Raw genomic sequence first — 26,210 nt, 5'->3', positions numbered from 1 at the left:
ACCAAGTGAGATTTCTGTAAGGTCTATGTTGAGTTTCAGATTTCAAAATCAAAATCAAGTGAGAACAACATGTCTCAAGGCTACAAAATCAAGTGAGATTTCTGCAAGGGTTCCTGATGCAAGGCTGGACTGCAAATGGCGGCGACAGTGATTTTTGTTTCACTTAGGGTTTAAGACTTTAAGTCTCATTTTTACCGTGAATGGGCTGTTCTCATTCGGTATCTCTAGTCTACCTGTGATTGTTAGTAATTTGTCTTGGGCTTTGGTGAGGTTGTGTCTACCGGGCTTTATTTTCCTACAGTTTGTAAGGGATTCATTTGGTCCTTTTGGGTGTCCGTTTAATCCTTACTCTTTCATTTGAAAGTTTAAGTTTTATCTTTGTAATCAATTCTTATTTCTCCAATATAAACTCTATTTCACGATCAAAAAATAGAAAAAAAGAAAAGGAAGTCTAGGCCGTTTGGTGGGGTAATTAAGTAACTTTGGAGCCGTGTTAGGCTAGCCTTTAAAACCCTATCGAGGTTTAACATATCAGAGCATTAACGTTAAACATCAGTTATTCCAAAAAATGCTGAGCTAAATGTATCTTTAGCAATGGCAATTGGGCAAACATTACACTGGCACCCAAAGCCGCCAGACAAACAACTCACAATTTAATTTGAAGCTTCATGTTGCTATAGTTGTAGCCATCAACCATAACGTGAGATTATTAACGTCCTGGGAGACAAACACCACCCATTCATAATTTCATACAGCATCATCGTGGGGGATCTAGTTGTACGTCTTGAGGACACACTGGGGTTCCCAATATTGCAGCTGACAGCGTGCTTATCTACTGCGAATGAAACATTGTTCACATCATATAGTTGGAAGTGAACGGCAGTAAATGAGTGAAAAGAACATAATTGAATGCGCTTCAACCAAATGTACAAAGTTCCGTTGATCTTTTCTTATTTTGGTTGTTCCGAGGACAAAAAAAAAATCACATTTATGGATCAATATGCATTATTGGGTTTGCTCATGGCGGACTAAATTTGTTGGCGATATTTTAAAGGCGCTCCCACCACCATAATTCTCTACCAATCCCTAATACACGGTACTCATTTATCAGGGGTGTATCAAATTCCGTATAAGACAAAATATTTTATTCCTTTAGAATGGTACGCCTCCAAGCAAACTGTACACCCTATGAGCAGCCATGAATATACTGTACATGTACTTATCACTTGTAAAGTTGTGGAAGCCTTTCATTCAATTCAAATGATAATATTCACAGCCTAATTTCCGAGAAAATTTAATATGCATACAGCTAGCATTCTTTTGTGACTCTAGTTCGATGTTAGCCCTCCATGCATATAGTTCCCTTATCCATATAGGTGATTCATTTTTGGTATCTGCCCAAGCTTAAGCTTCAAATGCAGCTGGATGCTAGAGACGTTCTCTTAGGAACACTGGTAAAATCGTAGGAAACATTATTATTGGATGTAAATTTCACCTTACAAAGTGCATATTAGCTACTGACAAAGAAACTTAAAGATAAAAGAAATATACAAAGAAAGAACACCAAATACAAGAGAATTATATATAAGTGCATGCACTAGCTAGCTAGTTACCCAACGTTTACTTGCTAGTGGACTTGTTCTGTCAAAATCCGCAGTATCTCCTGATATTATATACTCCGAATTAGCAGTTTCAAAGCTTTGTATCTCAAATGCACTGCTCGGGAAAGATATCGGATTATGATAATCTTCTTCTGCTAAGAACTTCTCTTCATCATCAACGGTTGAAGGTTGTTGAAGCCTTTTCAGTCCATCCAAACTACTAGCCACTTCTTTCATGATCGGCCTTTTTTTAATATTCAACTTTAAGCATCTCTTTACAAGCTTAGCAATAACCATAATCTCATCTTTATCTCCTTCATTAACAACTCGACTTTCTAAAATTGTAAACAATTGATTCTGTTTCAGTGTTGATAGGAAATGAAATGCTAAATTTTGTTCAGTTCTCGTATTCGATATAGCTTTTTGGCCAGTTAAAAGCTCCACAAGAAGTACTCCAAAACTATAAACATCACTCTTATCTGTAAACTGGCCAGAATAGTAGTATTCAGGGTCTAAGTAACCCAATGTTCCTCGCACCATTGTTGTTATGTGTGACTTTTCTATTGGAATGGATCTAGACAGTCCAAAATCCGACACTTTAGACTTGAAATTCTCATCTAGGAGTATATTCTCAGGTTTAATATCTCTATGAAAGATCGGTATAGAAGCATCAGAGTGTAAATATGCTAGTGCTCCTGCAATTTCCGATGCGATTATTAACCGATCTTTCCAAGATAATGAAGATTCATGACCATCCACACTGTGGAGATGAGATGAGAGTGTCCCATTAGAGATGAACTCATAAACCAACAATGGGACTTCGGTTTCTAAACAACAACCTAACAGTCTAACAATATACCTATGGTTTATCTGCGAAAGAATAACAACTTCATTGATGAACTGATCAACCTGGCTTTCGTCCACGAGTTTAGACTTCTTGATAGCTACTATTCTACCATTTGACAGCATTCCCTTATAAACTGTGCCAAAACCTCCTTTGCCGATAATACGATTTTGGTTAAAATTATCAGTTGCTTTCTCTAAATCTTCTTTAAGAAAGATAGTGGAAGCATTTTCAACTTCCCCATCATTTGAGGAAATTTTTTGTTTTAATAACAATCCACCATTTCTCTTAAAATGCACTTGCTTTAAAATATTTTGCTTTCTCTTCTCAAGTCGATGGTACGATAAATATCCAATTCCAATTATAATTACCGTAAGGATGCCAATTCCAATACCTGCAGGAATATAGAACATATTTTTTAGGATGCTTTTAAGTAAATTATGTTTGTTCGCAATCAGAGAATAATTAACAGTGCTACTCTTACCTAATGCTGCCACCATAGCTACGGGAACCTTTTTAGTGCAACCGAGTCCTATTGTTCTACCATCGCCATGGTAACCAGTCGGACAAGAGCAACTGTAACTTCCTTCTGTGTTAGTGCAAGTTGTTCCTTTCCGGCATACAGTAGTACTATTATTTGGACTTCCTTCGCATTCATCGATATCTGTTCACATATATACATCTCATATAATCAATACATACATCATCTCCACCCTTGGTATGAAAGTAGTTTAAGGGGTGACATTTTCTTTTATCAAACTCTAGAAAATGGTTCGGAACAACTTAAAATTGCTATGGAAAAAATTAAACAATATTAAAATAACTACAAAATTTTATATCCAAATAATTTTTTCAGAAAATTTACGTTAGTTTGTACCTTGACATCCAAAGACAAGATATGGATTTCCCGTATACCCTTCTGAACAGTTACATTTATAACCAAGACCATTATATGAATCGGTACAAGTACTGTTTCCTCCACAAGCATACGGAATAAAGTTCCTTTGTGCTTCTTTGCATGATATATTCCCAATTTCCCAATCCAAAATCATAGGTACGTACGAATACTTCTTCTGTTTCGAAGTTATGATACCATCAAACCCTGTAAACTCCTTATCGACAACAACAGCCTGACTACAAGGATTAGATATCCAAGATTTATTGTTAGTATTTATACTCTGAACTTGAATAAGAAAAGATTTAAGTCCTTTAGGTATATCCGTTTGGCAACAACCGTTACCACTTGAACAAGACACCAAATTACTTTCATTTGAAGCAGCACAAAATGAGGCACACCCGCTTACATATTTTTTGCTATTTTCCAAACGGATGTAGGAGAAAATATCACAACCAATGGCCGTTAACTTACTGCGAGTACTTGAGAAGGTGAAGGGTGAATCTTCAGCTAAATATGGCTTCGGTTTAATGGGCCATTCGCCTTCTCCACTTTTTTTATTATAACAATTTAAGAGAGACATTCCATTGTAACGAATATAATCCATTGTGAGTTCGGAAACATCACTTAACAGCGGGTATGAATTTAGTTGTATCTGGGGAACAGGATACTCGTTAGTACATTTGATCTCAAATGCTTTGTCGTAGTAGCAATCTGGTCTACCAATTCCAAATGGGTAAGGAATACTTATGTTCCCACATTTGTTTTGGCAACCCAACTTTGCAGTACCATTGTGCGCACTACTCTCTGTTGGTGTTCTAGGTGAAGCTGACGATGACGATAACATAAGTAGGATGATCATTACAAACATGAGCAGTTGATGATATTGAAGAATAATAAGAGATTTGAAAGAAAGCATTGTTTCCCTAGTTCAGTATCTCATGGAGGAATGGAATGCAAGAGAAGAAGGAATACAGAGAAAATTGGAGAAGTATGACTAGAAATCAGTGTGGAAAGGGCTTGCAGGCGATCAGCTGAGTGTTTATGATCTTCTGAGTTGTGAGCTACAATATTATTCAAGTCAAATTTATAGTTAGATTTGGATGAAAATAATTGATTGGCAACTACATAATTGATTGCTCTTCAAGGCGATCAACCTCAACACAGTGCAAGTACTGTAGTAGTTTGAACTTTCCTAGTTTGGCTATTCCACGCCGACCAAAATCTAATCCTTTTATGGAATTGTATGCATCATTGGGTTTGGTTGATCAACTAGGATTGATGGTGATAATGACACTATTTTTGAAGATGCACCCCATAACACGGTAATTTACTTGCTAATTAAGATTTTGAAGGAGCAGATAGTATTGTTAACATCATATAGTTGGAACTAGTTGAGGGAAATAAATGAGTGGCATATACGATATCAGGAGACGCAAGCAACCTATTGCTTCTTCATAGAGATATCCTCCTCAACCGAAGGTCTAAAGGAGCAAGTAGTTGGAATCTGTCAGAGTTTTGGTAATCAATCCTCCTGTTTCTTATTCCATAAACTCATATAAGTAGAGTTTTGTATATTACAGGAAATCTGGGAGAAGTCAATGCAAATCCAATATTCTCCCAGAACAGAAAGGTAACTAAATAACAGAAAGGTAATTCGGCGAATCATACGTTCGGCCCTACCATTTTGAGAAGATGTATGAGGACAAGAGAAGCGAAATACTAAACCGTGTTGACTAGCAAAATTATGAAAAGAGGAATTGTCAAATTCGCGACCCATGTCACATTGGAAAGATTTAATCCGGCGTTCAAATTGAGTTTGAACAAAGGATTGAAACTCCAAAAATTTGGTGAAGACTTGGGATTTTAATTTTAGTGGAAAAACCCATAAATAATTAGTGAAATCATCCAATAGGAGAAGATAATAACGAAACCCCGTATCTATATTCAACGGAGATGTCCACAAATCACTATGAATTATATCAAAAGGAGCAACACTGGTAGAATGAGAGTCATAAAAGGGAAGACGAACATGTTTGCTAATTTGACAAGAATGACAAAGATTGGGGGAATGATCCTTATTACATTTAATAAAAGACTTTGTACGTAAAACATCTAAGACAGCCTTTCCAGGGTGGCCAAGACGTCTGTGCCAAACGTCAGGTGAACAGACGGCAAGAGAAAATTGGTGAGGTGGTGATGGGAAGGAGGATGGCACGGCAGATGTAGTGATGGGATAGAGCTCCCCGGAACTATCACATCGTAGAATAGTCTTCCTCGAGCTCAAGTCCTTCACAGAAAAACCATAAGGATCAAACTCAACAGACACATGATTATCAGTGGTAAATTTACGAACAGAGATTAAGTTTTTGATGATGGAAGGAACGACAAGAGTATTTTTGAGGTGAAGAGTGTGAGATGGGAGATTTATGAACCTAGAGCCACTAGCAGTTACCGGAATGCTATTTCCATTTCCCACCAAGACAGACCGTACGTTGCTCGAATGAAAAACATTATGAAGGGTACCTGGATCCGAGGTGATGTGTGAGGTTGCGCCAGTGTCCATATAAAAGTCATCATCAGGTGTTCGAATGCTCATGGAGCTGTATACTTCGGCAATGTCCGATGGGTGAAGGTATTCCGTGGTGGGAGTGAGGTACGCTTGTGGTGAACGGCCTGGGAAAGTGCTTCGACCACGGCCACGGCCACGCCCACGCCCACGGAAATGTCGTCCCCGGCCACGTCCAGTGAAGTAGTGTGGAGAAGCCCAGTACGGATCTGTTGAGTGGTATCCTGTAGTGGTAGGATATGGGCTTGGGGGAGTTGACAGGAGAGGCGCTTGCCAGTGAGAAGCCCGAGCAGTAGTTGTTGGGTAGTGATTTCGTGGGCCTGATGGAGTTGGAAGGAGAGGCTCTTCCCGGCCCAGCGAAATTCTGTTGTGTTCAGGACCCATCGAAATTCTGTGATGTTCAGGAGCTGACGATCGTGAAGAAACAGATGCAGGAGGCGGAGGACGGCGGCTGTTGGCGGCTGCAAGGGCAGTGTGGGAGCCGGAAATGGATAGATTTTCACGTCGGATCTCCTCAGTACGTAGTTGAGATCGAGCAGTGTCAAAAGAGGGCATCGATTGTTGAATGAAGGAGGCAACAGTGTTGTATTCCTCCGGAAGTCCATTAACAAGTTGAATAACCAATCGTTTTTCATCCATTGGAAAATCGAGGTCACTTAACCGATTTGAAAGTGCATGTAGTTTATCACAATAATCATCAACATTGTTACAATCAACAAACTTTAGATTTACGAACTTACTTTCGAGATTGGCGGCCCGGCTTCCTTTGTTGTCTTGGAAGAGGCGTTTAAGATGATTCCATAACTCTTTAGCAGTTTTTCCAGTTTTGAGAACGGTAAGCATCAAATCTTTGGCCATGGTGGAGAACATCCATTGACGACAGAGGGCATCAAGTTGTAGTATGGTGGCAGCGTCAAGGTCTGGTGGTGGAGTGGAATCATCAATAAGAAAAAGTAGGCTGTGTGCTTGAAGATGAAGTTGAAACAGGAAAACCCATGAAGAATATTCGTCCTGTTTGATATCTAGATTAATAGGGATCAAAACTTTGATGTTAGAAACGGCGAAAGCCGGATGTAAGGATTTTTTATCGCTTACCATGGATGATTTTTGTTGATTTAGGGGAAGAAGATGATGGATCGAGTCTGAGCTCGTGATACCATGTCAGAGTTTTGGTAATCAATCCTCCTGTTTCTTATTCCATAAACTCATATAAGTAGAGTTTTGTATATTACAGGAAATCTGGGAGAAGTCAATGCAAATCCAATATTCTCCCAGAACAGAAAGGTAACTAAATAACAGAAAGGTAACTAAATATTCTGACAATATATTGTCTATTAGAATCTTCTTCTCCTTTTACCTAATCTCGCAATAGGAAAATTCGCAGCTTTTACGGGTTCAGACTTGACTTATATCATAACAAATACTCCCTCCATCCTAAATTAACAGTCCGCGTTGACTTTGTTAAAATATTAAGAAAATCCTATAAAATATCACCACTAGCTCTTGACTAGCCTATTTAATGTTATATTATTACCAAAACTTAACTATTAACTTAAATTTGATAGTATTATTATTTTAAGAAATATTTTAAGAAAATAAAAGAAAATATATATTGCTTTTGTTACGGAATCCGCAATTTAAGAAATATTTTATAACTATTCATAAATGTTTTTATTTAAAAAAAATGACAATTAAACAAAGATATTAAGTAAGTTTTTCTTTATATGTGGTGATATTATTTAAGATTTTGATATTAAAAATGATTTTATGATTATTAAAAGTAAAGGATATATTTGATAGTTTAAGGGAAAAATATGTTTATAAACAGAGCAGACAAATAAAAGTGGACACACCAAAGTAGAAATTAGGACAGATAAAAAAGGACAGACGGAATATGTGAATTCATTCTTATCATGAAAGCAAGTGGTGGAAATGAAAAACTCAAAGAAAATACCACCATGCTAAAAAAAAAAAAAAACTCAAGTTAGCAAAACTCGAGAAAACACTAACATGTCAAATTGCAATTAAACTAAAGTGAAAGAAAAAAAAAAAACCTCAATCACTCATATATATACATATTCCACCGTAAATTTACCTAGCATTAAACTACCATATAAAATAAGTTTAGTTAGATTATGATTTTGAATTTCCCATGAGAACATGATTATCTCTTTTGTTGTTTTTCTTTTCTTTTTCTTTTTTGGTTCTTTGATTTTCATATATAGTCATGCAACCAACTATCTCGAATCGGAGAGCTTTTATCCAGTAAGAATCCGAGAACTTTTATCCAGTAAGAGTACGAGACTATTATAAACCAAGCCTCAACATTACAGAGAGCATTTTTTGCAAATTGTTGCTAGCATTCATCTGTGTTTATTAGGTTGTTTTATTTCTACACAAAATTGGTTAAAAAGACCAAAATCAACAATTTCTGGGTATGGACAGTTAGATTTTGATACTGTTTAAATAGAAAAAAATGTAAAAATAGGCAGGATGTAACTAGTTTCATCGTGCCCATTTTCAAATATTTTTTCTTATTTTTAATTTACACAGGATGTATCCAGTTTCATCCTTGCTATTTTTTAAATTTAAGCTAGGATGAAACCAGTTTCATCCTTTGTTTTTGGCCATTTCACCCAAACTATTTTTTACTTGTCCATTTGAACCGTGATTTAAAAATATTTGCACAAATAACCCATTTTCTGTTATTTCTAATCCCATAGGCAGTATAAATATGCTAATTAGTTACCAATTTTGATAGTTGACCATTTGATACAACACCATTTGTTTGTAGTAGGAATTACCAGTAGGTACTATTATAGTGTTCTTACCTATTGGCAGGTCCACCCATTAAAGCCCAGTAACCGGAGGTCCATAATTAAAAGAAAACATAAAAATGGACCAAATTTCTTAAGCTCAGGTCCTACACACGTGTGTAATCTATCACGTGCATTTTAATAATTCCCAAAATGGCCTTCACTATAAATATAACAGAAATAAAAGCCACATTTTCTCAATTTTCTTCTCAGATCCGTTTTCTCTCGCTCGCTCGCTCTCCTCTTCTCTGCTGCAGCCGCTTATGAAGTTTAGATCTAGGGTTTGTGAAGATGTTTCGTGGTTTTACAGGTATGTTATGTAATCTTTTCTCCAGTTCTTCTTTGTCTTTGATTAATTCTCAACTGAATCATGAAGATCTGATTGATTTCATGATGTTTTCACTTTCTTTTTCCAGTTTTGGTAGTTCGATTTCATGATGTTCTCTAGTTTTTCACGTGCTGCTGATTTTTAGACTATGAATCAACAGTACATATTTGGTGTACTGAAATATACTGCTCTAATTTTGTTTTTTTTATAGTTTTGGAGATTTTTCTTGTTTGATCCAGGAGTACATATACGGAATACTCAAATTAAAGTGTTTCGATTCTATTTTTCATAGATTCGCTACTTGTTTTTCACATGCAGCTAAATTTTAGATTATGAATCAGCAGTACATATATGGTGTACTAAAAAATTATGCTTTAATTTTGTTATTTTTGTAGTTTTGGATATTCTTCTTCTTCGATCTAGAATTATATATGTGGAATACTGGAAAAAAAGTGTTTCGATTCAGTATTTTATAGATTCATTACTTGGTTTTCACATGCAGCTGATTTTAGTTCCATTTTGTTTTTTTTATATGCTTTTGAGTTGCTTTTGTGTATTAATCATCGGTACGTATATGATATATTGGTGGATTTTAATGAAACAAGTTCAGATCTAAATAAAAAATCATGTTTTATGTTTATTTCATTAGTAGATCTGATATTTTATGGTTTTTGGTTTGATTTTCAGTTTTCTTTTGTGTATTAACCATCAATACAAATCTGACGTACTGTTTTCTTTTTTTGTTTACTATGAATCTATAGGTTTTCTCTTATTTTTTTGGTTGATCCAGGAGTACATATATGTTGTACTGGTTGAAACTTCTTCTGATTCTGTTTTATTCATACTTTTGCCACTTTTTTTTGGTTTGATCCATGAGTTCGTATGTGAAATACTGAAGTATGTGCTTTGATTCGGTTATATTCATGCATTCATCACTTCTTGACATGTAATTGAGTTTTTAGTTTATGAATCCGCGGTCCGTATATGTTGCATTGATAAAAACCTCTTTTAATTCTGTTTTATTCATAGTTTTTCTACTTTATTTTGGTTTGATCCATGAGTAGTATGCGAAATACTGGAATAGATGCTAGTTTTGTTGCTGTGTTTTAATATTGTTATATTCTGGTCACATTTACAGGTTCAATATGTCCAACGGATACATACTCTATATGTAAGCAGTGAGGCAGATACATACTTAGATTTGTACGTAGTGTAGCAGATATGTACTCAGATTTGTAAGCAGTGTACCAGATATGTACTCAAATTTGTAAGCAGTGTAGACACACACGTTTGGTAGTAATGGGTATTATGAACATTTCCATGTTTTAATTAATTTTGGACCTCCGGATAAAAAAAAGATCCGATTGGACCCTACTATAAATAACTATATGGACCTAGGACCAAACAAGAAATTTTCCTTGTTTATATACCACCATCACTCGTTCATTATGTACTTACGTTAAAATGAACATGTCTACTTGGATGTTGTTTTACTCCAAATTGATGGTAGATGAATTTATTGACCATGATACTCTATATACTTTTTCTTTCCATTCAAAGAAAGACCAATCCATTTGTATCTTTCTTATCTACAAATAAGAGTGCATACCTTGTTAAAACATAAAATTGGTTAAAAAGACCAAAATCAACAATTCCTGAGTGAAATAGACAGTTAGATTATGATACTGTTTAAATGGACAAAAATGTAAAAAATAGGCAGGATGTAACCAGTTTCATCGTGCCCATTTTCAAATATTTTTTCTTATTTTTAATTTACACAGGATGTATCCAGTTTCATCCTTGCTATTTTTTAAATTTAAGCTAGGATGAAACCAGTTTCATCCGTACTATTTTTTTTTTGGCCATTTCACCCAAACTATTTTTTACTCGTCCATTTGAACCGTGGTTTAAAAATATTTGGACAAATGACCCATTTTCCGTTGTTAAAATTCTCATCAACTTACTTTTCTAAGTAACAGACACAACAATAACTTGATTTTTTAGTTCGTTTTAGTAGAAAGATCAAGAAATGAGAAGTTCCATGAGTTATCTAGTTGTTGCTGCAGCCTTTTTGGCTTTATTTTCTTCCGTTGTCTATGCTAACGATCCAAGTTCCCTACAAGACTTCTGTGTTGCTGCTAAAAATCCTAATGCTGCTGGTATTTTTTTATTTTATTTTAAGATTATTTTGTTTTTGTCTTGTTTAGTTAAAATTTTCTTGTTACTGATGTATTTATTTCTAACTAAATTACTCGATGTTATTGATTTATTTCGAATTTGTAGTGTTTGTGAACGGTTTATTCTGCAAAGACCCAAAGCTTGTTGTGGCCGAAGATTTCTACCTTGCAGGATTCAATAAGGTTGGAATAGTTAAGAGCGCACAAGGGTCCCTTGTAACACCAGCTAATGTTGCTCAAATTCCGGGACTCAACACTCTTGGTATCTCTTTGGTTCGCATCGATTATGCACCAAGAGGCATTAACCCTCCACATACACACCCAAGAGCCACTGAAGTTTTAGTCGTCTTGGAAGGTAGTCTTAATGTTGGATTCGTCACAAAGGTTCTTCACAAGGGAGATGTGTTTGTATTCCATATCGGACTCGTACACTTTCAATTTAATGCTGGCCATATTCGAGCCGTTGCTATTGCTGCTCTAAGCAGCCAAAATCCTGGCGTTATCATAATTGCTAATGCTCTTTTCGAATCTAAACCATCCATTGATGATGATGTTCTCGCCAAAGCTTTTCAAGTTGACAAGAAAGTAGTTAATTTTATTCAATCTAAGTTTTAAACAAAAAGCTTCAGCATTTTATTTTGCCCAACTCTATGATGTTTTTTACAATGTAATTTTTCTAGTTCTATGTGGCATTTGATTTTTTACTATGTAACTTCCTTTAATTCTACAACTACAAGGCATTTGATTTTTAATTGCCATGTTGGTAGTTTTTGAATCTTTTATCACACCACTAGTTTTCTTTTACTGCATGACTACTTTATACCGCACGTCGTAGTGAATATTTGAAATTCAAAGCTAGTCGATATTTTATTCGGCTTATTCTAGTCTAGGTTAGGAAACATAAACTAAAACCTGACCACTATCCGAACTTCCGAAGTAACTCCTCTTTTAGCCAGCGATGTAGAGTGTTAAATAGTACCACATCGCCTAGGGAAACCTAGGATCCATGCTTAATAAGTCATGGGAAATCCTAACCTTGTAAGCCGGTTTTCGAGATTAGTTAGGCCCGGGGATTTCTAACATGGTATCAGAGCCAGGCCCCTCTCAACCCACCCATGTCCATCCGTGTGTCCGTGGTTTTCGTATCACCCGTTAGTGTAGCCCAGTCAGCGGCTGTCATACCCATCAGTTCAGTGTAGTCCTAGTCGCTGAGGGGGGTGTTAAATAGTACCACATCGCCTAGGGCAACCTAGAATCCATGCTTAATAAGCCATGGACAACCCTAACCTTATAAGCCGGTTTTCGAGGTTAGTTAGGCCCGGGGATTTCTAACATAGATAAGTGTTAAGGAGGACCCAATCAAAACTGGAAAAAGAAAAGAAAGGAAACAACAGCAACTAACCTAAACAACACAAACCAACCCAGAATTTAACTTCTTATTCCCGGTCAACCTCTGATCTTCCTCTATATAAGTAAGGCTTTCTTCTTATACTTAGTTTAATTAGTTTGAACCTATAGAATTTGGGATGGAAATAGATCATTATGTTGTTCTAGGGTTACCATCAGGTGAACAAGGGGCAAAATTTACTGATGCAGACATTCAAAAGGCTTATAAAAACAAAGCCCTAGAATTACATTCAGACAAACGTCCTAATGATCCTAATGCAACTATCAATTTTCAAAAACTCCAATCATCGATAAAATATTGCGTTTCCGTGTTCAACGCCAGGGACGACCGTCATCACAACATGATACAAGAAAACGCCAACGTCCGTCGTCAGAACGTGACTCAAGAAATCGTAAAAAGAGGGCTGATCTTCATGAGCGAAAACGTGCTCGAGAAGAACATGAGAAATATCTCAAGGAGTGGGACCAGTGGTTAGAAGACATGGAAAAAAAAGTAAGGAAGATAAGTTTTCTAAAAAAAGATGCGCCAAAAATACTTAGCAAATTACGCAAGTACGCCAAATCTGCTGCCAACTCTTTGTAATTCCTTCTACTGATGCTGCAGCAGTACGTAAATTACATAGTTTTCTTATTTTCTTTGTAAGATAAATTGATATCTTTTGGTTTTTGCTGCTTATGCTATGGATTATGTGTGAGTGACTTATGCTTTTATGTTTCTTTGGGTTTTAGCTTGGCATGAATAAATTTAGTGTCGATATATCAAAGACGTCGCAATTACCAGTATACCACAATTTTCCATCCTGAATATACGAAAAACATAGAAAACCAACCTCTATTTTTCCAGTCATCTTCTTAATTGGTAGATCATCCATTGATAATTATGTTTCTTTCCAAGGCTTTCCAAGTTAAATTAACAACATCGTATGCAGTTGATTCTTTTCAGTCTAAGTTGCATAGTTTTTCCTAAATACGCAAAGACAGTTTATTTGCACAATGAATTTTCGCCTAATTCTAAAAGGAATTTCATTTTTCGAATTTTACTTTACCTAACTCTTAATTCTTAAAAGCAGTTTATTTCTATATTGTCATTGATATCTTCTATTCCCTTGTGCTGAGTTTCCTATTATATTAAGTCAATTTCCATCCACCATTATGTACATAAGCTAATTGGATTTTAATATCAACAACATAGACACTCATCTTTACGGTGTAAAAGTTGCACAACAAGCGTACTCTATTAATTTATGTAAAACATAATCGCGTTTTGTGGCGATAGTAACAAAATTACATTGAAAATGAAGATCAACACGCCAACTCAAATATTTTTTTCTCTTTTCTTGATAAACTACACGCCAACTTAAATCATTTTGTAGACATACAATCCAAATGAAATTAATACAAAACAGGCATTCAAAATAGCTTATTTTTCTTATCACAATTTGATCAAGTCAAATCCAAATAAGAAATTAAATCAAATATCATAAAAATACTCTTTAAAGAGATCCATATGATACTCAGATTCCAAAGAGAGAATTAACGAAAAGCCAGCGTCACTTCCTGGTGGTTTTGGAGTCAGAAAAGATAGACCTGCAAAACCTATTATTCCAGGACCCATATATTCTGGTTGTCCCCATCCGAAATCAGCTCCATATATTGGCAGTCTAACCCAACTTATATTCCCAATATTGCAGCTCTTAAATGTTTGAGGACCTTTGATAAGGGTACTGATGTTTGGGTGTAATTCCAGAAAATCAAGAGCTGACCTAAAATACTCATTGTTTCCGGATTTGGTTATCATTTCGTGTATTATATTCACAGCGTAACTTAATGGTTTTGAGAGAATATCACCTGCAGTTGCTCTTGGTGTTAAATCGAATATGGCGTTCCCAAAATAACCATCCGGAAGACGTGGACTCAAACGTGAACGACAATCTAACGGGATTGATATCATGGTTTCTTGATCGTCTTTAAGTTCGCGTGCTTTACATGAGCAACGCCATATGTGTCCTGCAAGGACTTCATATGTACTGAACCGAAACTCGTCCTTATTGCATTTGGATTTGAGTTGATTGGCCTGCATAGTTGAAATATTGAGCTTGGCAATTGCAGTCTTGGGGTTTGATGAAGAATGTATGTTCATGGAAGGTGGTTTATGTTCAATATGTGGGAAAGATACTATTGGTGGGTCACGCGCTCTTAATAAGGTCCGATCAAAGAACGGAATATACTTAATGTCTTCTACTCCTCGGCATAGATCTGACCACGTATTGATGAAGTTAATTCCGGTGACCCCATCTACTATTGTATGGCTTATTGTTGTACTTAGACAAACACCGCCGCACCTGAAATGGGTTACCTGTATTGGATATGTCACATAAAAAAGGTTAAGCCACTTTATATGTAAAGAAATTGCTTGGTTTTTCTCCAAATTAGAGAACAGTATGCTATGAACCAAGATGAACAAAATTTAAAACTTGGTTACCTGAACCAACAAGGGTGGATACGAAGAAATATCATCGTAACAATCAAGATTAGGGATGAGAGGCATAAGCTGTTCATTAGGAGTGAATTCACCGAGATCCTTGATAAATGAATCAGTTTCTGCCTCTATAAAAATTACACCTTCACCGTTGCAATCAATTTCAGCTCTACCTTTGTCTGACTCGTTTCTCTTCAATCTCCCAGCAATCGGGTAGTATGTAACGAGAACTTTGCTTAAACCATCCTTCAGTACAGTAGAATTGAAGAAATCATCGTCAGAACTTAACGGACGCTTGTAAAAGTACACAGATTGTACGTGCATTAGGAATAGCTGGTCAATATTTGACGTCCACAGAGATACTTTTGGTGTTTCTTCTGCCGGTTTGACTACAGATGACTCTCTCACTCTAACTCTCATCATACTGATTGGCAATGTACCTTCGCACATATAAGAAAAAGTTCTAAGTACTGCATGCTTATTCAGAAAAGGAAAAAACTTGGTGGGAAAACAAGATTATAACTAAACATAAATACCAAGAATATCAAGAAAAGAATGAAGCAGAGGAAACTAACCGTAACTGATGGAAGGGATCGAGGTATTTCTACACAGTCGTGCTGAGTATATTTAACTTAGCTTCCTACGTCTTTTTATATATACTGCCTAATAGCATAATAGATATGATCAAAGTAGAGTAGGACGGTATAGGATTATGGATTATTGTGCACCTAATCTTACAAGTTATAGCTAGTTTTATTCGCAATAATATAATAGGGATATCTACTCCCAAATAAAGAAAATAATAACGTAACGGGTCATTTTCTTATAGGGGACAAAGCCAGACACAACACATAAGAGTGGTTGTCATGAGATTTGGCTTGACTAAGAAACCTACAAGCTCAAAAAGGAGTCACAGAATATCTCTCGAGATTTTCCCCGATATAGGTGTCACCTTGTTGCTACAAGTATCGTCTTCTTTCTTTCTTTGTCAACCAAATCACTATTTCTGAAAAGACATAGCCATACCCTGGGAAATTCTCGCATTACATATGAATAACGAGTTCCCAGTTGCAGAAGGACTTGATTTACATCAAAATGACTAAAAGAACCAAGTTGAGAACACCATACATGACAAAATTGCTTTCCCTCCAAATATTCCAAAACACAGTGTACATAATCTTACTCCTTACTGTTGGTGCAATAATCCAAAACAAGAAAAAATCAAATAAGCAAAAATTATTAATACTTAGCTCCTTTATAATGGAAGTGATCGATTTGATGAAACGAATGAGCTCCCCATATCTCCGCAACAGCAACAAGGCAAAACCTTGAAAAAAAAACAGACTGAGTCACGTGTTCAACACGTTGCCCTTAAGACATTAGCATCCGGCTACACTCAAGAGTGATACTATAGCCCTCACAGGACGGATATCTCCAGGATAAAACACCCTAATACACCTACTACTAGCATATGTAGTAGATGCTCAACTTGAGCTTGGCAACTCCGAAAAAACCATAAAGGAAAATCTCGAATGCTTGAGAAAACAATATAAAATATTTTTTTTCCTTGGGGGTCCCTCTAAATATAGAGCAACCCCTTTCCCATAGATTTTACAAAAATAGTGAATTTGTTTATATAATTGACAAATACAACTTAAGAAGAAAAACTCCCAGACGTGGGACTAAAAGGTTTATATAGTTTTTTAAAACTATTAAAAATTGTAAACTCCACGTAGGACTAAAAAATTTCATTCACAAAATAAAACAATAAATTATAATTTTTTATTAAAACTTTAAAAAATTATTTTTTTATTAATCGTTTTCCAACACATACGTCTTTCCTTGTATCTCTAAAAAATATTAGAGCACCAAGACTCAAAAGGCATATGAAGGGGGACAAGTCCAAGTAATTCTAGAAGCCTTAATGAAATAGAGCCATACTCCGTAGCTGTAAGGACAATTCAAAAATAGATGATTGCCAGTCTCGACCTCAGTATCGTTTATAACACGACCTTCACATTTAATACTCCCTCCATGATTTCACAACATTGTGAAAAATTGTGAAAAATCGACCTTAGCAAGAAACTGATCTTAGGAAGATTTGCGGACCAAATAACTGCAAATAATATTGAAATCATTAGTTACATTTGGTGAAATTTGGAGCAAAGAACTACTTTGTTTGAAAAAATAAATAAAGTACGCAACATACGGACAAAGAAATATATATCTACAATCTTACCCACTGAATCCACAGGTCCCGCCTTGGCCCAAAATCTGACGAAGGTATATGCGTGTTGCTGAGTATATAATTCCCGCTGGATTTTGTATTATTAATGTTTTGGAACATGATTAAGATCAGATGGCAACCGTTTCATCAAGTTTCTTAACAAAGATCACTTATCTGTTCATTTTATGCGAAATTTGTATGTCCGCCTCGTGTGCAGGGTTGGTTTTTTGGCACGGAATTTAAGTTACATCTCATCAAACGGTCACTTAATATTTCACCCATTGCCAGGCTAGCTCAGTTTTAGAAAACGAAAGTGAACACGCCAACTTAATCATCTGCAGACAAAGTACTTTATATAGGACCAGTAGAAAACCAATAATTCATCTTAAATAGCTTAACACGGACATTTTTTTTCTTATCACAATTTGAGATCAAATAATATCCTAACAGCCAATCCAATCAAACATTATATACACTAGTGTCTTGCCCGTGCGTTGCATCGGATTAAATTTATCATGCCAAGTTTGTTTTTACTTTTCCTTCCAAAACTTCCAGGTTCCAGCTGACAATTAGATTTTGGAAACTCTTGGATTCATGACTATTAGAACATGCCAAACCCAACTAAAAATGACATTTACAAATTCATATTTTTTGAATATTTAACTAAAAAATAACATGAACAATAGAAATTGTTTAAATTTGTAACTAAAAAATGACATTAAACTAAATTGTCCGAATCTTAAATAGATTTTTACGTATAACTTAGACGCTGACTAACATGATTAGCAGCTGATGATAACCTTCAAACCTTAGACATCAGTTCAAATCTTGACTGGCCAGTATAGAACAAAGTCATTTGCATATTTATGATAAACAATAAAAATTGTCTACACACAATGACTGATTCGGAACTAACACGGGTGTCAAAAAGAATCACACAAACAAAACTCAGATGATGTATTTACTGATACAATGGATACCATTATTTTCTTAATTGTTAACACGGTCAAGTCAACTCCTAATACGGTCCCAAACTCTAATTACAAAAGTTTTTGGGACCCAAACTCAAAGTTGATCACAGAGTTAGGACCTACGGTCCAAATAGATCTAGTTTTACTTAAGAAATAACCCCACATTATGGAACGAACTATAAAGTCACGTAAAAGCTACCTCATGACTGTAGCTAACTCTCTTATGAAGTTGGCATTTGAGATCCAAATCAACTATAGTGTACAACTGTACATAAAATCAAAAGTCATATAACCACAGTGTATATGAACTCACCATTCTGGCTCTTTCTCCCTTTTCCTCGGTAGCTTTATCATCATCTCTATTGCCAACTGCTTTTCTCGACCCCCCTGATCGTTTTCGCTCAGTTCTTTCAGATGTTCTCTCTCTTTCCACTACTATCTCATTCTTAGCATCTTTGTCCTTGGCGTGCGCGCGCTTTCTGGAATTGCTTACCTGCGATAATGTTATTAAATTTATATACTCAAACTACTCATCCACAATTGGAACAAAATGAAATCTCTAAATAGCTCGATGGCAGTTAAAGTTGGAGGAATGATTAGGGAAGAATATCAAATGAAAAAGAATTGCTGAGGTTGCCTAATTTGTGCATCTATCATATATTAATCTAGTGAACATAATGTGCTTCTGTAAATAACCCAAGTGACATAGTACTTAACTGACACTGGGTTAGTATTTATACATCTAAACCATTCCAAAAGCAGTGCGGATCATATTTCATCTTCTTCATAACCCATTTCCATCTAGAATAAAGTTGTCATTTATCTGCATAAAAGGGCAAGAATGCAAGAAAACAACATGACTAATCATTCCAAAAGCAGTGTGCATCATATTTCATCTTCCTCAGAAGCCAGTGTCATTTAGACCAAAGTTGTCATTTATCTGCACAAAAGAGCAAGAATGCAAGAAAACAACATGACTAATCATTCCAAAAACAGTGCGGATCATATTTCATCTTCTTCACAAGTCATTGCCATTTAGAACAAAGTTTTCATTTATCTGCATAAAAGAGCAAGAATGCAAGAAAACAACATGACTTTACACTCAAAAATGTAAATGGCGAAATCTGAACTTTTTTGAAAAGATCAATGGATTACCATGAGTCATGTTTGTGGTTAAAAGTTAAAACTATTACATCCAAAAATGTCATTAGTTACACATACTACTAATTTTGATAGTCATATTCCAGCATATATGATCTTAAATACAGTGTATTTGGCATATAGTCCCACCTCCAATGACTAGTATAAGAGTTTGTACTGTACAACCCTTTTGGAGAGCTATCTGCTTGCATACAACTTAATATGAAGTTATATAACTCTAATGGTCTTTTTAAACCGAAGCTTGTTCATTAATAGATACAAATGGGCAAGTAACCTGTAAATTCCAACTTTGTTTGTTGGGCATACAACATCCGGCAATACTGGGATCATTAGAACCTAGCTGCATGCCAAAAATCCTGCAAAAAATTAACTGGTTCTGCTAAAAAGATAAAAGAATTATTCAAAAATCGTTAAATAATTTATATAGTTACAGATGGATTTTTATTAGTATATTCACCTCAGGTCCTCAGTTATGTCCTGTTAACTTGTTTCTTTGCTTCAAGCATTAATAAAAATAAAATATGCCCGAGACGGGGTGGATTATCCCTCAAAAACATTAATAGTAATCACCAAATCATAAAACCTCAGAACCATCTCAACATCCCTAATAAACCTCTGCAACCTGAATCTCAATTTCTTCTTGTACTATTAATGTTTTTGATATCTTCGGTGATCTTTTCTTTGTTACAATTGGATTAACAAATACCTGGTTTCTTTACTTGCAGCGGAAACAGAAACAATAAACATAACAAAAAAAAGTAATATCAAATCCAACACGATGGTATAACCAAAAAAAAAAAGAATAAGAAAGGATAATTGATTTGAGAAGAAACGATGAATGAAAGAGATAGGGGGAGAGCAGAGAAGGCGGAGAAGAAAATAAAAATTAGGGTTTGGGAAAAGTTTTATAAAACAATTATCGGTATTCGTCACCAAATATATTTGGGTGCAGAAAATCGGCCTTAAAAAAAGTATACTCTCAATTCTTCTTGGTTAGGGGCCAGGAGCTCTAGAATTCAATCTTTTGGCCTAACTTTCATTCTGGAGCCAGTATTTCGGCCTCAAATTATATATACAAGAAAATCGGCCATAAAAAAAGTAAACTCTCAATTCTTATTGGTTAGGGGTCAGGAGCTCTAGAATTCAAGCTTTTGGCCTAACTTTCATTCTGGAGCCAGTATTTCGGCCTCAAATTATATATACAAAGTAAACTCTAAATTCTTATTGGTTAGGGGCCAGGAGCTCTAGAATTCAAGCTTTTGTCCTAACTTTCATTCTGGAGCCAGTATGTCGGCCTCCAATTTTATATACAATATCAACAACCTAAACACCGAACCACATCTTTCACACCACATCCACGCTTACTTCCCCTCCCATTGGTTGGTGAACGAAATCCTCACTCCTAATTGGCTGAAAAAAAAAGTTAGTTCCCTTACATTTCGTGACCGTTAATTTAAATCGAATTGATACGATCTGATGCTCTAAATTGAGCGGTAGCGTTCACCCTCTTTTTGTGTTGGGCGTAGATGAACCCCTTGATCTAACTGGTTAAAATTCTTAAAATTTTCTTACACCATGTTTGCATGATTAAAATAAAAACCAAACAATCGGATTTGTAACAAGTGAATTTCTAAAATTAAGAAATTCGTAAAGAAAATTAAAACTATTTATAAACATATTAAGCTCTAAAAAACCAAGGTGATACTCTTTGAGTTACAAAAACACCATCCATATTATTTGACCTTAATAAAAACCATTTGAAGAAAAAATGTCACAAAAACCCCGTTTCATCCGATCATATCTAAATTTAGTTTTTAGGATCTTTCAAAAATCCAGAACTGACCTTCCTTGTATATTCGATCGATTTCAAAGGAAAGTTTGATGGAATTTAATTGAAAACATATCAAAAACAAATCTTCTCCATGTTTCTTCATGTTTTCTTAGGGTTTCAATTCAAAAATTCGATTTCACAGAAGAGAAGAGAAGTTAATTGAAGAGAAGAGAAGTTGATTCGAGATCATCTCCTGCCGATTTTTGAATTCAGATCGATTTCTTAGTTTTTAATCATCTCCTAAGAAATCATATAAAAAAAAAATATGAATCTCCATGTTATTATTCTCTTCGTGTTTTTAGGTTTCGATTTCATCATTCAGAGAAGAGAAGTTAATTCAAGATCAATTTCATGCCGATTTTTTTTTAGTTTAATTGATGAATAGAACTGAAGTTACAGTTTCACTTTATTCTAGATCTATTTTCAATTCAGTTTATATCTCGGCTTTATTATCAGTTGGAATTGCATAAATTGAAATTATTTCGACTATAATTCATTGAATTTCAGTTTTCAGATTTCATTTTGATATTTGTTTTGACTAGGTTTTTTCATTTACTCTCTTGTGTACATCTTTTTACAGTTAAACATGTTGATTATGTTAATTTTCTATAGGTGTATTATGTTTGTTTCATTTTAGATAAAGTTTGTCAGAGTTTTGCAGGCTTTGATAATTTGCTGGAACCAAAACAGGTTTCATCGTATTATGTTGGAACCAAAATAGGTTATATCATATTACATATGTTTTCATCTGGAATATGGTGGAACCATTTTTGGTTTCATCATTTTTTGCTGTTTTTTTCCATGGATTCATCTGCACTATGTCGGAATTTTTTCATTTGAAAGCAATCAGACATTTGAATAAATTCTACAAGACAAAGTAAATTTGACAATTGAAACCATGCATAAGAAATTGAATTGTGTTATAAACTATTATAAGTATTTTGAATCGAAACATATAATGTTGCAAAATGCTATTACATCTAGTTAACAAGTATTACAACTAGTTTATTCATATTGTTGTGTTATAAACTTATCCTCTGTATCATATTCTCTAGAAATCCCATTGCTACCAGCGGTTTTAAGCTTTTCGATCAAAGTTATCGTCCATCGATATTTGGCTTTATAAGAGTTTTCTTCAGCACCAACATTTTCTTCACTTTGATCAGGCACTCCATTGTTAGTACCATCAATCAACTCATTTGCGATATGCTCTTTATTCACTGAACTTCCAGCACCGACATTTTCTTCACTTCCAGCAACATATTTTTCATGTCCATCAGCAACTGCAGTTCAGGATCAATGTACTCTTCAACACTAATATCTTGTTCCCCTACGCGTTGGACAAAGACTTTTTCATGTTCACTATACGAAAGCAACAATGATCCTTTATGGTGACCCACATTCATCTGCAGAACACAAAAAAAATGGTTTTTAGTTAATTGTTTTGATGTAACCAAGATTGGTTTCATCAAAAAAATTGTAGACAAAAACATATGGAACCAAACGTTGTTCCAGCAAATATTAACAAATTTTATCATTAAAAAGTGCAACCAATACAGAACATATGGAACCAAACATTGCACCGATACGACTTTGTTTATCTTTTTCTCCCTGTTGTTAAACCATATTAAAACCATAAGCACCAACAAAATGGTGAAAACAATAACTGAAAATGGTGAAACCAAACACATGGAACCAAACATTGTACAGATACGGCTCTGTTTCTATTTTCTCCATGTTGTTAAACCATATCTAAACCATAAGTACCAACAAAATGATGAAACCATAACCATAACTGAATAATTATGAAACCAATAACTGAAAATGGTGAAACCAAATCTGGTTACATCAATTAAACACGCCCAACAGAGAACACACCCAACAGAAATATGTAACCATAAGTGGAGATGGTGAAACCAAATATGGTTTCATCAACAAAATGAAGACAATATAACACACCAATAGGAAATAGTCAAGCATGTGTAAACCACAAGTGGAAATGATGAAACCAAATATAGGTTCATCAGAAAAATAAGAAATAAAATCCACCAACATAATTTTTTAAAATTGAACTGTTTCACATTCAATTGAAAAAAATGTAACCTAAGCCTAATTAATCTGGTAAGACTCTGATCAATTTACCAGATTAAACCTAAACCTAAAAAATGAAACCTAAACTAAACAAAAAACTCAAAAATCAAAAAAGATTAAACCTAATAATCTTTATTTCACATTCAATTGAAAAGAAATGAAGCATCAACCTAATTAATGGTCACGCTCATGTTGATCTCATCAAAAAAAGACCAAAACAATTAACATCATCAACACCGAAACCATAGAGTTAGTAGGATTCTTACCTTTTGGAGTTTTTTTCATTGTTTCCTTTAACTTCCGTCTCTCTTTTTTCTCTTGTTTAATTTGCTTCTTCACCATTTTGTTGTTTAAAAGGATTTAGGTCAGAAAATTGAGACGATTTAGGTCACAATTGGTTTCATTGGTTGAAGTAAGTAATCATTGAAGAAGGGAAAATCGACAATCGGAGGATGATTTTCGCTATCGATGAAGACAAGGATAATGGATTTCTTTGATCTGATATTTTTCTTACATTTGAGAGACCAATAAAGAGAACTAGAAGAAGATACGTGGTGGAACGTGAAATACGTGAGGTTATTTTAGACAGTTGGGGGAATTTGGGGTTTATTTACACCATTTGTTTTGTTGGAGTTTTATTACTCGGATGGTGACAGCTCTGGGGCTGTAACCCGCGCGTTAATTTACGGTCCGCGAGTTATAACCCCAAAGGTGTCACTATACATCCACAAAAAACCCATCAAAACAAAAGTAACACAAAAACCCCAACAAAACAAAAGTAACTCGCGGTTGATGAAACCCCAAAGAAATTGATGAAACCAAATTTTGGTTTCATCATAAAATTTGATGAAACCAATTTTGAAATTTGGGGTTTTTGTATCAATTTTGTTTAAGATGGAGTTTTAATGGATCCCAACATTTGAGTGGGGTTTTTGTACCACAAGTTTGGTCACCTTGGGTTTTTATGACTAGTTTTGTTAAGTAAATTACCATATAGAATGAACCATGTTTTAGGGCATACCATGTAAAGAAAAAACGGGTTATTCGATAGTAATTTTAAGAGCCCTTTATCCATATATTTTGTTTAATGCCAAAACTGCCCTTATTTACATTTTTTATTTTTTATTAAATAAATCTTTTTAAAAAATTAAATATTTTTAAAATTAGAAACTAAACTTTTTAAAATAAAAAAATTAACTTTTTTTCTTTAAAAATAATTAAAAATTTGAAAAAAAAAAAAAAACAGATTTTTTTTTTAATTTTAATTTTTTTAATTTTTAATAAAAAAATAAAAATTTAAAAAAAAAATCATATGACAAAATAATTAATAAATAAGTCAAATAACAAATTCATTGAGGGTAACTAAGTAATTTACCTTTCCTTGAGTATCCTTTATCACCATACTCTAGTCAGAGTAATTATTTTGTATGCCCTAAAACATGGTTCTATAGAATACCGAGCTAGCAAAAGGAAACTCGCACGCTCAGTGGGTGGGGAGGAAAAATCAGAGAACCGTGACGAGGTTTGTAAGCCTGACCAACTTTCCAATATATTACCGGTTGTTGTTTTAATGTGTTACTGCAGGTATATGGCAGAGAATAATTGCAAGGCCTGATTGTTGTTAGTTTTGTGTAAAAAAAATTTTGAAGCATGGAATTGGATTGATAGTTAAAACGAAATTACACGTGGAAATGTTATTCCCCTAGTATCATTTAATACAGTTTGTTCCAAAAAACCGGGAACCATGTGTTCCCATATTTTAGTTTGCAATACTCCTTCTTGACTATTATCTGCCGCATGGTTAGAGAGAGTGTCCGCTACCTGGTTTGCTTCCCTATAAGTGTGAAGAATGGTGTGTTGGGGAATTTCTGCCACTCTTTTGATGATCTCAGTAATCATGTCTCCCAGGTACCATGGAGGCTCCGCCATTGTCTTGATGAAATGAACTAGGGTCTGCGAGTCTGATTCAATGTAGACTTTAGTCCATTGGTATAGTGAGATCGTTCTTAGAGATGTTAATAAGGCCTATGTCTCTGCGAGCAGCGCTGTTGTGATCCCCAATAGTTGGACCATTGCGATAATAACCGTGGTTTGGGAGTCTCTGCAAATGAAACCTTCACCTGCGGGCCCCAGATGGCCGCGAGCAGCTCCATCAGTGTTAATTTTGATCCAATGTTGTTCCGGTGGCTTCCATCCAATTGGAATAACTCTAGTCCTTCGGAATGGCGAAGTGTCGGGTCTTGTAGCATTCATGCCAGGTAGAGGTGGAGGTAGCACTGAATTTGATCAATTGTATTCCTGGTGCATTTGGTTTTGCTGATTTGACGATATCAGAAGGAGGTTTATGCTTTCTTCCATAAATCAAATCGTTCCTGGCTAACCAAATTAAGTGCCCACAAGATGAAGCAGAATGCCGTTGTTGCTGGGGTAGGTTGTTCAAGCTGTAGCATGTGCTTGATGGTGGTTGATGGAGTTAATTGTGGGGGTCTGTGGTATTGAAAGGAATGTACTGCTTCAAGATGGTTGAAGAGAAGATCCCATGCTTCTCGGGCGAATTGGCAGGTGAAGAGTAGATGTTCAGCTGTTTCTGGTGATAAATTACATCTAGGACATGAGTCAGAGGTAGTAAGATGAATTTTATATAATAAGGTGAAGTTAGGTAAACCTTCATTGATAGCTTTCCACAAGAAAAGCTGTATTTTTGGGGGGCATTTTAAAGTCCAGATGTGGGTTGAGGGTTGAAGCTGAATTGTGGGAGAGGTAGCAGTGGAATGATGCGTGAGCATACAGTACCCAAAGCTAACTGTATATTT

At 35.2% G+C, this 26,210-nt stretch overlaps 2 protein-coding genes across 2 annotated transcripts; one reads left to right on the top strand and one right to left on the bottom strand.

Moving 5' to 3' along the window:
- The first annotated feature begins 11,082 nt into the window (after positions 1 to 11,082).
- On the top strand, positions 11,083 to 11,845 carry LOC113354479 (putative germin-like protein 2-3). The gene is made up of 2 exons (XM_026597803.1): positions 11,083 to 11,212; positions 11,337 to 11,845. Exons 1-2 carry the CDS (start codon positions 11,083 to 11,085, stop codon positions 11,843 to 11,845), a joined length of 639 nt encoding a protein of 212 aa, XP_026453588.1.
- A 2,263-nt stretch (positions 11,846 to 14,108) lies between these two features.
- On the bottom strand, positions 14,109 to 15,536 carry LOC113352701 (shikimate O-hydroxycinnamoyltransferase-like). Its single transcript, XM_026596493.1, has 2 exons — positions 15,120 to 15,536; positions 14,109 to 14,993 (listed from the first exon to the last, which is right to left on the bottom strand). The coding sequence occupies exons 1-2, from the start codon at positions 15,534 to 15,536 to the stop codon at positions 14,109 to 14,111; spliced, it is 1,302 nt and encodes a 433-aa protein (XP_026452278.1).
- Between the last annotated feature and the right edge of the window lie 10,674 nt (positions 15,537 to 26,210).

The sequence above is a fragment of the Papaver somniferum genome, chromosome 2, assembly GCF_003573695.1.
Source record: "Papaver somniferum cultivar HN1 chromosome 2, ASM357369v1, whole genome shotgun sequence".
In the NCBI taxonomy this organism is placed as follows: Eukaryota; Viridiplantae; Streptophyta; class Magnoliopsida; order Ranunculales; family Papaveraceae; genus Papaver; species Papaver somniferum.
Note: the sequence above shows the minus strand (reverse complement) of the source record. Positions and strands in the feature narration are given on the sequence as shown.

Coding starts and splice junctions, on each gene's coding strand:
- LOC113354479 (XM_026597803.1), top strand. CDS start 11,083: ATGAGAAGTTCCATGAGTTATCTAGTTGTTGCTGCAGCCTTTTTGGCT. Junction 11,213..11,336: donor TAAAAATCCTAATGCTGCTG/GTATTTTTTTAT, acceptor TCGAATTTGTAG/TGTTTGTGAACGGTTTATTC.
- LOC113352701 (XM_026596493.1), bottom strand. CDS start 15,536: ATGAGAGTTAGAGTGAGAGAGTCATCTGTAGTCAAACCGGCAGAAGAA. Junction 14,994..15,119: donor ATCCACCCTTGTTGGTTCAG/GTAACCAAGTTT, acceptor TATCCAATACAG/GTAACCCATTTCAGGTGCGG.